At 37.7% G+C, this 12,864-nt stretch overlaps 1 protein-coding gene across 1 annotated transcript in view; it reads left to right on the top strand.

Moving 5' to 3' along the window:
• Positions 1-12,863, top strand: part of LOC102265933 (olfactory receptor 5G9-like) — a 62,945-nt gene extending 50,082 nt beyond the window's left edge. The window contains 1 exon segment of the mRNA XM_070370111.1: positions 12,746-12,863. Within this exon segment, the coding sequence (XP_070226212.1) occupies positions 12,746-12,863 (118 nt within the window).
• The last annotated feature ends 1 nt before the right edge of the window (position 12,864 follows it).

The following is a 12,864-nucleotide window of genomic DNA, read 5'->3' as shown; positions in this document are numbered from 1 at the left end:
TAATATCATATATGAAATGAGTCGCCAGTCCAGGTTCAATGCAGGATACTGGATGCTTGGGGCTGGTGCACTGGGATGACCCAGAGGGATGGTATGGGTAGGGAGGAGGGAGGAGGGTTCAGGATGGGGAACACGTGTATACCTGTGGCAGATTCATGTTGATATATGGCAAAACCAATACAGTATTGTAAAGTTAAAAAATAAAATAAAAAATTTAAAAAAGAATGAAAAGATTAGTAAAAAATATATGCCACACACATGAGCAGCAAAATCCTAGTATCCATTATAAAAAAAGAAATCATTCAGATAGGAAAATCAACAATGGTCTGGAAACAGGACCTTGACAAAAGAGGAAATCCAAATCTCTTAGATCCTCATCCTTAATAGGAATCATGCAAATGAAAACCACAGTGAAAAGTACCATTAGGCAGATGACAAAATGCAAAAATTAAGAAGCCCAATAAAACGAGGTATTGGCAATAATGTAGAACAATGAAAATTCTCATTTGGGAAAAAGTTTTTTGTTAACCATTATGTGGTAAAGTTAATTCAGCCCCAAATTCCACTATTATGGATTTATCTAGAGAAACTCTTATTCATTGCACCAATATAAATGTACAAAAATGTTCATGGTAGCAGTGCTTGTAATAACCAAAAACAGGAAATAACCCATACCATAATACCATAATCAAACTCGCTCAGTTGTATCCGACTCTATGCAACCCATGGGTCTCCTGCATTGCAGGTGGATTCTTTCCTGGCTGAGCCACCAGGGAAGCCTGAATGGCCATCTACAATAGAAATTAAAAGACAATTTTTGAATTGGTTTCCCAGGTGGTGCAGTGGTAAAGAATCTGCCTGCCAATGCAGGAGATGCCAGAGATGCAGGTTTGATCCCTGCATTGGGAAGATCCCCTAATCTTCCCAATGGAAATGGGAAATGGCAACGCACTCCAGTATTCTTTCCTGGAAAATTCCATGGGCAGAGAAGCCTGGCGGGTTTCAGTCCATAAAGCTGCAAAAGTCAGACACTACTGAGCAGACGTGCATATGTATGTATATGTGAAGTGAATACAACCAAAGAAAATGAATAAACATTTCCACACCAAGTAGCATGGATCAACCTTAGATATAATATTGTACAAAATGTTACATAAAACTATTTCATTCATATAAAGTTCAAATAAAGGCAAACAAGACTATAATATTTAGGGATGCATGTATAAATGGTAAAACTATAAAGAAAGTAAGGAAATCAGTAAGAATGTTAGGGCAACCTGTGTTAGTACTAAGAGGAGAAGGGACAGGGTTCCTGTAGCAGAATGATGTACATTCCCAGTGCTGGTAATGTACTATTTCTTAACCTTTAAATTTTTTCTTATACAGTGATCACATAGATCTTTGCTTTATTAAGTAATTGTTAAGTTATACACAAATGTAACATGGAATTTTTAGTAAACATGGTAATTTTAATTTCTTGGATAAACTATAAATAGTGAAATACTGAAGTGATTTCTATTAAAACCAGAAACTGAGCTGACATGCCTGTTTTCTCTATGGTTTCCTTACATTGTTTTGAAACTTATAACTATGATAATAAGACATGAAGAAGAAATACTTAAAATAATTATAAAATACAAAATTACTTATTTTGTATGCAGATGATATGATTAATTCTTAGACTCAATAGGCTGAGGTGAAGGGAAGAATGAGAATTAATAAGAGAGATTAAGTTGACAACACAAAAAATAAATACAAAAAAATTTTATTACTATCCTATCAAAAACCAATTTGAACTGAAAATGGAAAAAAATCCATTCACATTATCAACAAAATAATAAAATAACCAGTAATAAATTTAACCAAAAAATACAGAATTTATATGACTAAAACTATATTTAGTCATAAAACAAGATCTGAATAAAAATTTCTTTTAAAAAAAGTTTGTAGAATTATTATCCTTTTGTTTAAGTTTGATCAGATTCACCAGTAAAACCATCTAGACCTTGAGTTTCCTTCTGATTATGGTTACAAATTCAATAGTTGATAGTGCTACTGTGGTTTTCTATATATTCTTGTAATTTGTTAATCTGTGTCTTTCAAAGAATTTCTCCATTTAAATTGTCAAATGCGTTGGCATAAAATCATTCATAACTTCCTCATATTGGCTTTTAAGTCTATGAAGGATCTGTAGTGATACACTCTCTTATTCATGATCCTTATAACTTATTCATTGGAAAAGACCCTGATGCTGGGAAAGATTGAAGGCAGGAGGAGAAGGGGACGACAGAGGATGAGATGGTTGGATGGCATCACCAATTCAACGACATGAGTTTCAGCAAGCTTCAGGAGTTGGTGATAGACAGGGAAGCCTGGCGTGCTGCAGTCCATGGGGTTGCAAAGAGTTGGACACGTCTGAGTGACTGAACTGAAATGATACATAGAAACACTCAAACTTAAAAATCTTTTATTCCAAAGATGCAAGGATGTGTAATATTCACAAACAGTGTTACACACCCCATTAACAAACAAAGGATAAAAATCACATGATCATCACAACTGACACAGTAAAAGCATTTGACAAAACTCAACATCACTCATGATAAAAAAAAAGTCTATACCCTCAAGAAAGTTGGTATAGAGGAAACATACCTCAACATGATAAGTCCATCTATGACAAAACCAAAGCTAACATCATACTCAACAGTGAAAAGCTGAAAGTTTTTCCTCTAAAATCAGGAAAAAGACAAGGATGCCATTCTCACAATTTCTATTTAATATAGAATTGGAAACCCCAGCCAGAGTAATCAGACAAGAAAAAGAAATAAATGGCACCCAAATTAGAAGGGAAGAAATAAAATTATAACTATATACAGATGACATGATGCTAAATATAGAAAACCTTAAAGTCTCTACCAAATTTAGAATAAGTGAATTTAGTAAATTTGTAGGATATAAAATTGATATACAGGAATCCATTGCTTCTCTATATACTAATAAAGAACTATTAAAAAGAGAAAGCAACAAAACAATCCCATTCAAAATCGCATCAAAAAGAAAAAAATATCTAGGGATAAACTTAACCAAGGAGATAAAAGACCTGTACTCTGAAAAATATAAGACATTAATGAAGGAAAGTGATGATAATACAAATAAATGGAAAGATATCCCATGTTCATGAATTACAATTAGAAAAAAGTGATATTGTTAAAATAGCTATATTACCCAAAACAATCTACAGATTTAATACAATCCCTACCAAAATACTCATGCCATATTCCACAGAACTAGAGCAATCCTAAAATTTATAGGAAACTGCAGAAGACTTCAAACAGTCAAAGCAATCTTAAGCAAGAATAACAAAACTGAGGTATCACATTCCCTGACTTTAGACTATACTATAAAGCTACAGTAATCAAACAGTATGGTACAAGCACATGCACAGACACATAGATCAATGGAATAGAACAGAAAGCCCAAAAATAAACCTATGCATTTATGATCAATCAATCTATAACAAAGGTGGAAAAAATGGGGAAAAGATACTCTCTTCAATAACTGGTGCTGGGGAAACTATACAGCTACATGTAAGAGACTAAAATTAGGACATTTTATCATACTACATACAAAAATAAATGCAAAATGGATAAAAGACCTAAATGTAAGACCAGAAACCATAAACGTCTTAGAGGAAAACATAGACAATACACTCTCTGACATAAATCTTAGGAATATTTTTTTGGATCTGTTGCCTTAGGCAAGAAAAGCAAAAGCAAAAATAAACAAATGAAGTCTGATTAAACTTAGAAGATTTTGCACAGCAAAGGAAACCATTGACAAAAGAACAACCTACTAAATGGGAGGGCTTCCCCGTGACTCAGCAGTAAAGAATCTGCCTGCAATACAGGAGACACAGTAGACACGGGTTTGACCCCTGGGAATATCTCCTGAAGGGCGGCTTGGCAATCCTCTCCAGTACTCTTGCCAGGAAAGTCCCATGGACAGAGGAGCCTGGCAGGCTACTGTCCATGCAGTCAGAAAGAGTCAGATACAACTGAAGCAACTGAGCACTGAATGGGAGAAAATATTTACACTGGTATGACTGATAAGGGGTAATATCAAAAACAAATAAAGAGTTCATACCACTTAATATCAAAAAACAACCTAATTAAAAATAGGCAGATTGCCTAAATAAATATTTTTCTGAAGAAGATATACAGATGGCCAATGGGCACATGAAAAGATGCTCAACATCACTAATAATCAGCAAAGTGCAAATTATAAGTATGAGGAGTTACTACCTCACATCTGTCAGAATGACTACCCTGAAAAAGATAACAAATAATAAATGTTGGTGAAAATGTGGAGAAAGGGAGCCCTAGTACACTGCCGGAGAAGGCAATGGCAACCCACTCCAGTACTCTTGCCTGGAAAATCCCATGGACGGAGGGGCCTGGTGGGCTGCAGTCCATGGGGTCGCTAGGAGTCGGACACGACTGAGCAACTTCACTTTCACTTTTCACTTTCATACATTGGAGAAGGAAATGGCAACCCACTCCAGTGTTCTTGCCTGGAGAATCCCAGGGACGGGGGAGCCTGGTGGGCTGCCGTCTCTGGGGTCGCAGAGTCGGACACGACTGAAGCAACTTAGCAGCAGCAGCAGCAGCAGTACACTGCTGGTCAAAATACACATTGGTACAGTCACTGTGGAAACAGTATTAAGTTTTCTCAAAAATTAAAAATAGAATGATCCAGCAATTCCAATCCTGGTTACATATCCAGAGAAAATGAAAAAAAAAAAAAAAAAACACTAACCTGAAAAGACATTTGCACCCCCAATGTTCACAGCAGCATTATTCACAATAGCCATCTAAGAAGAATCTGACATTCACAGAAGCAATCTAAGTGTTCATCAAAAGATGAATGGACAAATAAACTGTCCATTCATGTGTCCAAACTGTTCAAATAAACTGTTCATCATGAACAGACAAATAAACTGTTACACACACACACGTGCGCACGGCATATTATTCAGCCATAAAAAAGAATTTACCATTTCTAACAACATAGGTGAACTTGAAGAGTATTATGAAAGGTGACATAAGTCAGAGAAAGACAAATACTGTATTTTTCACTTATATGTGGAATCTTAAAAACAAGACAAATAAATGCATATAACAAAACAGAAACATACTCAGACACAGAGAACAAACTATTTTTACCAGTGGTGAGAGCAGTGAGAGGAGAGACATGATGGGGAATGGGATTAAGAGGTATGAACTAGTAGGTATAAAATAAATAAGCAATATGGACACAGTACAGCACAGGGAATATAACCAACATATTATAATTACTTTAAATGGGGTTTAATCTATAAAAATATGCAGTCATTGTTGTATACCTGAAACTAATATAATATCATAAATCAACTAGTCTTCAATGAAAAAAGCAACAGAGAACTAAATTAAGATACCATACTATGTCAACGAGTAATCTGTTTAGAATTAAGTTTTTGTACTATAAAATAATGACAATTTGAGATTACACCACTTTGCAGTTGTCTGAGTACAACATGATATGTCACAGTGCTGGGATTCCCTGGCAGTCCAGCAGTTAGGACTCCACAAGCATTTCCTACAGTTCCAGCTTACTGTTACCTGTCCCTGGGTAAAATTCCTGTGTGACCCTGTGTGACAGCCTTCTCTGGTCTATAGCTGCAAGTAACAAAGAGTTCTGCCTTTCACCTGTCTGTCTCTGAGTTGTGTCCTACCACCAAAAAATTTTTTAAATCTTATAAAAACATCTAGTCTTACCCTGATTGCAACACCAGCTGTCACTAACTGACAGCTGCTGGCACTTGGTTCACTATTTACACTGACTACAAATTATTTCTGCCAGGTAACATCAATTGCCAACATCTTGCTTACAAGTGTTTTAAAAATTTTACACCATGTGCCTGTATTATTATTTAATTTAGTCTTCATAACAGCTTTTAAGGAAAAGAAGAATGAATGACATTATACCAAGTTGATTGATCTGACACCTAGAGGCAAAGCCAGAACTAAAAACAAATCTTTTGCTTCTTAGTTTAGTGCTATTTCCAGCACAACTCTGTGCCCACTATTCAATTTAGCACTGTCTTTAGTATTAAAATTTTCCCATTTAAAGAGTACACAAGAGGGACTTAACTGGCTGTCCAGTGGTTAAGACTACATCTTCCAATGCAGAGGGTGTGGATTCCATCCTGGTTGGGAAGCTAAGATCCCACAAGCCTCGTGGCCAAAAAAAAAAAAAAAAAAAACAAACAAAACAAAAGCACTATTGCAACAAATTCAATAAAGACTTTAAGAAATGATGTTGTTCTGTCGCTAAGTCATGTCTGACTCTGCGACCCCATGGACTGCAGCACACCAGACTTTAAAAATGGTCCACATCAAAAACTTAAAAAAAATAAAATCAACAACAACAAAAAAGAGTACACAAGAAACTGTTACCTCCTTATAAGGCTACTCCTTCCCTCCCCTCAATATCAGGGAAAGTAAGATTTAAGGTTAAGCCACAGAACTCCTTAATCCTTCACACCACCACCACTATTGCCAAGCATGATTTAAGAGACCTTGGAGCTCTGGCACTTTTGGAAAGACAGCTCCTCTGGCCTTAACTCTGTTCACAACACGATTGAAAGAGAGTATACAAGTGCAGCACACTTCTAGTGAGACTTTCATTCTATCACAAACACTTCGTCTACTGATCCCAAGCTAACCCTTAAACCTCACCTCACCACTGACAAGATGACTATCATGAGAACTAACTATACACCTCCCCTGAGAGTACTAATCCATCATGTCCTATATCTCTGCTTACAACACTGGCCACAAAAATACTTGGCCTCCAGATCACCCCTCACCATAGAGATTCTTACCCTATTACTGTCTTCTACATTGCCTAATTTGAATCAGACTCTAACCCTCAAAACAACTTCTAACTTCTTCCACTGTGATCTCTGGAATTCAGGACCCATCATCAGTAAAGTCCCATTGCTGTAGATTGAATGTTTGTGTCCTCCCAAAATTCATATATAGGAACCTAATCCCCAGTTTGATGGTACCTGGATGTGGGGCCTTCAAGGAAACGATTAGGTCTTTTGGGCAGACCCCTCATAAATGAGATTAATGCCTTTATAAAAGAGGCCTCAGAGAACTCCCTTACCCCTTCTGTCATGTGAAGACAGAGCAAGAAGACACCAGAAGCAGTTTTCCACCAGAATCTGTCAGTGTCTCAGTCTTAGGCTTCTCACCCTCCAGAACTGTGAAAAATAAATGTTCACTGTTAATAAGCCACCAAGTCTATGGTATTTTGTTACCACAGCCTGAACAGACTAAGATGCTCCTATATCCTTCAACCTCTTTGACAGACGTTTCTTTCACCTCTTTTATCTAGCTGAAACCTGGCTACCTCTTCAGGAAAAAGCATGCTTCTTTTGCAGTCCTCTCAAGGGGACTTTTCTCTGACAATATACATACCAATGCTCTCAAATGGTAAATTGCAACCTATTCATGGTTTATGAAATTAATTTAATGGGTAGGAAATAAAAAAACTTTAAAAATAAATAGAAAAATATCAGCATATACTGCATGTAGTTAAGGTATTGTTCCATGAAAGTAAGCTATTTTTTCAAGTATATAAATGATGACTTTCAAATATGTTTTTTTTTTCAAATATAATATATGAAATTTGAAAGCCACGGCTTTACACTTTATAGGGTTAGAAGTAGAATAAATAGGCTCTTTGCTCATTACTGCCTCAAGTACTACTATCCTCCTTTCTCCCTATGTAATGTCCTGCTCCTTTGAGACGTCAGGCCATTCTGCACATTACCCTTCCTTGTTATTATCACCTACCATAGTCCTGGTCATTCTCCTTCTTTCATTAAAGACTCCCTCAACTAGCTTGCTATCTCACTCTATGTAACTTCATCATCATTCATGGTAGTATCCAAGTGGATGACCCATCTTATGCCCTGGGTTCAACTGTGCAAGCATGATCATTAACATACTGAAACACTGTCATTGCCACTAGTGCCTCCAGGACCCTGCACAGAACTATAAGCTACCTCATTTTAATGGGCCTATGCCCACACTAGTACTGGTAGTTTAATATTTTGATTACTATCCCCACTAATACCCAGCCTCTCCATTCCTTGACTTTCTCTTACCTTAAATAATCTTGTCCACAACCTCAGTCATTCACTTTTACAGTCATACCCTATACCTAGTTATTACCAATAACTGTAGCCCCTATCCCAAGCTGCAGTTAAAGCTCCCACTCTGCCACCTACATCTTCAGCTCCAATCAATTTGTCTACCTCACTGAGACTCAGGAATAAATTATCTTTTATCCCATCTTTGCTCTGTCCCACCCTACTAAAGTCTTCTTTTCACAAATTATACAGCTCCATACCTAGGTCTTATCATTTACTGAATTATTCCTATGTGTTAAATTATCTATTTTGTTGACAGAAAAAAAATCCACAATGTGAGAGTTGTGTGTTAAGTTTTATTTGGAGCAAAATGAGGACTATAGCCTGGGAGAAGCCCTCTCAGATAGCTCTGAGGAACTGCTTTAAAGAGGTAGGGGGGGAAGTCAGTATATACCTGATTTTGCTGAAGGGGGATACATGTATCCAGCATATACTTTGGCAGGTTACTGCTACTCACAGAAAGTTGCTGATAGTCACAAGGAGAGAATGTCCTCATTAATGATATTAGTGCTTACCTAGATATGAGAAGATGCGAGAAACTAGGCTCATAAAACCTTCTTCTGAAAATATCTAACTATCTGAAAGCCTGTTCTGCCAGTTTTTCCCAGAGCACAGACTGCCTCATCCTTGATGTCCACCCTGAAGTCTTTTTAAGATGTGTTGAAGGTCAGTGACAACAGCAGCTAGTGACCTAATCCTTGTAGAGGCAAATGGTGAGTGACAATTTTTAGGTGGCAATTTATTCTTCAGAACAACCCTATGGAGTAGGTATAATGACATTCATTTTATTGATTAGAAAACAGATATATCTATATAAATCTGCCCAGAATTGTAGAAATAAAAAGTGAGGTTCTGCAATTTTAAATATCTGAACTGCTATTTCCTTAAATGTAAACCAGGGATTATTATTGTTGTTGCTCAGTTGTATCTCTTTATGAAGACTAGGGATAAAGATGATTAGTCTATCTCCCTGAGCTATGAAGATCACATGTATACAGAAGTACTTTGTAAATTTTAAAGTGCTCTACAAGTACCAGTTTTAATTATTAACTACTGACTAAGCATAGAAAACTAAGATCATGGCATCTGGTCCCATCACTTCATGGGAAATAGATGGGGAAACAGTGTCAGATTTTATTTTGGAGGGCTCCAAAATCACTGCAGATGGTGACTGCAGCCATGAAATTAAAAGACACTTACTCCTTGGAAGGAAAGTTATGACCAACCTAGATAGCATATTCAAAAGCAGAGAAATTATTTTGCCAACAAAGGTCCGTCTAGTCAAGGCTATGGTTTTTCCTGTGGTCATGTATGGATGTGAGAGTTGGACTGTGAAGAAAGCTGAGTGCCAAAGAATTGATGCTTTTAAACTGTGGTGTTGGAGAAGACTCTTGAGAGTCCCTTGGACTGCAAGGAGATCCAACCAGTCCATTCTGAAGGAGATCAGCCCTGGGATTTCTTTGAGAAGGAATGATGCTAAAGCTGAAACTCCAGTACTTTGGCCACCTCATGCGAAGAGCTGACTCATTGGAAAACACTCTGATGCTGGGAGGGATTGGGGGCAGGAGGAGAAGGGGACGACTGAGGATGAGATGGCTGGATGGCATCACTGACTCAATGGACGTGAGTCTGAGTGAACTTTGGGAGTTGGTGATGGACAGGGAGGCCTGGTGTGCTGCAATTCATGGGGTTGCAAAGAGTCGGACACGACTGAGCAACTGAACTGAACTGAACTGAAGGGGCCCTTACCTTTCTTTCCACAGGAGTCCTACTACAGTTTCCTTGACCTTCCTCTTTCTTTTATAGACACAGACATAGAGGAAGCAAATAACTGCACTGCCCTGTTAGTGAAAACTCATCTCCAACATCAAGCTTCAGAAACTTTGAGTGGAAGAAAAGCAGTGTTATAAATGGTGATTGGGCTCTAATTAGCAATTGGAGGTATGTTTATTACAGTGGAACACGTTTTTATAAGCCAAGCTGATAATTTATTACAATCAACTGATAAACTCATAATACAATCATAAACTGGTGAACACCTGAATTATACTTTTTTATTCAAACCATGGCAGAACAAGAGTTCAGAAATGAAGGAGCCAAGGCTGACAGACAAGAGACTGATTCTCTTAAGGTCTTTTGAAGTCCTCACAGAGAACTTGGAACTTTAAATGACTGTGACTTCCCTGAGCCCCAGGAAGAATACTGCTATGTCCTGAGGAACTCTGTACTATACACACTAGAATCTGGCTTTAGGTCCAACTCATCCCATTCTATTGTTCTGAACTCTATCAATAGGGCAGTCCTGGATAAAAGAGTCTCCTTAGAATGATATAATTAGACCTATCAGGTTTATTCTTGCTTATAACACTAAATATAGTGACTCTCTATAACTTGACATGGCAAGTTAGAAGTCCTTGACCCACTATTCTAATCTTTCTATCATTTTCCTCATTTCTTCTCTAAATAGGCACATCTGCATATGTTCTTCACCCCACAGCATGTACGTTTCTGCCTTCTGATTCTACACAAGATGCTGTTCCTACATCTTGCCTTCAAAGCTGATCCAGTCTTGATCTAAGACTGGAAAGTCTTAAAAAGATGGAATCATCTGCCTGCTACTCCCTGCATGTTTAATTATTCCACCTTACATAGGAATTTGATTCATCCATGTATTACTGTGAAAGGTAAAGTAACACTCTGGTGACAGGTGCACCAGATTATAAATCAAAGACCAGAGTTCAATTCCTAATTTTGCCTTTTGGCTCACCGAATGCTCTTAAACCCTTGCTGAGATATCTACACCTCACAGCTTGCTGACTGATATCTAAAGAGATAGCACATTAAAGCTAATAATAAAGACATTTTATATTTTGCCCCGTGATGTTAAAAAAACAAATTTCTGGCATAAAGTAGATGTTTATTAAATATTAATGTCCCATTACTGTGTCATCAGTCCAAAGATGACTATTTTGCCTTTTTCTTTGTTTTTTTTTTTAATATATATATAATCTTCACCACTCCCCAAATATCTCCTTCAGGTAAAGTCAGGTTTAGGTGTTTGATTAATTATATGTGTGACAGAAGCAATGCTAACCATTCATCAAACCCCATTTCCTTCTCTACTGGGGTACACACACTTCACAGTCACCCCCTGCAGTTAGGTACAGCCCTGTAACCATGTACCTGAACCCTGGCTAAGGAAATGGGGTATAAATGATGTATAGCACTTCCAGGGCTGGGCCCTGATACCTCCACCAAGTCAGCCCACAGATTGGATGATTCCAAGGCAACAGGGGATGGTGGAGTCACAAGATGGAAGAAACCTGGTCTTTCCATAATTGCAAGGAGCACGTAACCCATTCACTGGCCCCAACAAGCCTGCTACACACTGACTTATATGAAACATAAGCTCTTATTATGTTCAGTCACTGAGATATTGGTATTACTAAATACCCAGATTAACATACCTTGTATTTCTCATTTTTGGAAATATAAATGAAAAGAACCTCTGGATTTAGTTCCAGGAACTGAGATATAAATCCTGGCTCTACTACTTCCGCAAAATACCCTATGATCTGCTCTTGAATACGGTCTATATCCTTTTGCAACTGCATGTCTAGCACATTCTCTTTCATTAATGGAGCCTTCCCCACCCTTCTCTCCCTCAAGACTTCTGTCAGGCCTTCTCTGACCTCCCACCCATGCACATTTACTTCTTTGCTCCCAGTGCAAAGTATACTCTTCCACTTTAGCATCTGTTATATTTTTTTGCAAATATTTGTTAACATGTGTTTCCACAGACCGAGTTTTTGAATCTAGGGGCAGACAATCTCTTTGGGATCTTTGACTTCCAGGATTTAGTTACACTGCCTGGCACACAGCAAAAATAACTATATATTAAAGGAATGTCTGTCCCCTATGATCTTAAGTGAGTCACTTGTTAAGCCTATAAAATACAATTGTATAGAATTGTTCTGATGACGAAGAATGCGATTTGTAGATTATAAACAGATTCTAAGACTAGTCTGTTTATTCTGTTTTGTAGGCCCTTTCTCATCTTTTCCAGTCAAATCTATCTTACTGTTTCGAAGTAGCTTTGTCCAATAGAAATACGTAAGCCGCATATACAAACACCTTAGTAGCCATATTTAAAAAGCTAAAAGAAGTAGGTGAAGTGAATTTAAACATTTTAGCTCAACATATTCAAAATATTGTTTATTAGCTATTGTACATTTCGCTAATTTTGTCTTCCGAATTATCTGGTGCGTATGTTACAACACACCTCTGTCTGGACTGTGGCTGGTGGCTTTCGCAAACTGGACAATACAGCCGCAAGGCCTACTTGAGACACACGTCTTGGGTGAAGTCAACCTCGTTCAGAATTAGTGACTCTTCCTCAGCGCTCTCTCAGCCCCTTATCATCATCGTCATTTTCTTGAAACCTAGAAGGTGAGCTCCTTGAAGAATTCAGACCGTTGTCTCTAGAAATCAGCCTCATAGCGATTGCCGGCGTATAATCAGCGGTTGTTATAATGTCAAAGTAATTAACGAACCCAAGCGCAAAGGACCCGGCGGGGGGCCGAGTGGCCGGGAGGGAAGATGAC

The sequence above is a fragment of the Bos mutus genome, chromosome 5 (assembly GCF_027580195.1).
Source record: "Bos mutus isolate GX-2022 chromosome 5, NWIPB_WYAK_1.1, whole genome shotgun sequence".
NCBI lineage: Eukaryota > Metazoa > Chordata > Mammalia > Artiodactyla > Bovidae > Bos > Bos mutus.
The sequence above is the reverse complement of the archived record's forward strand: the minus strand, read 5'-3'. Positions and strand labels throughout refer to the sequence as shown.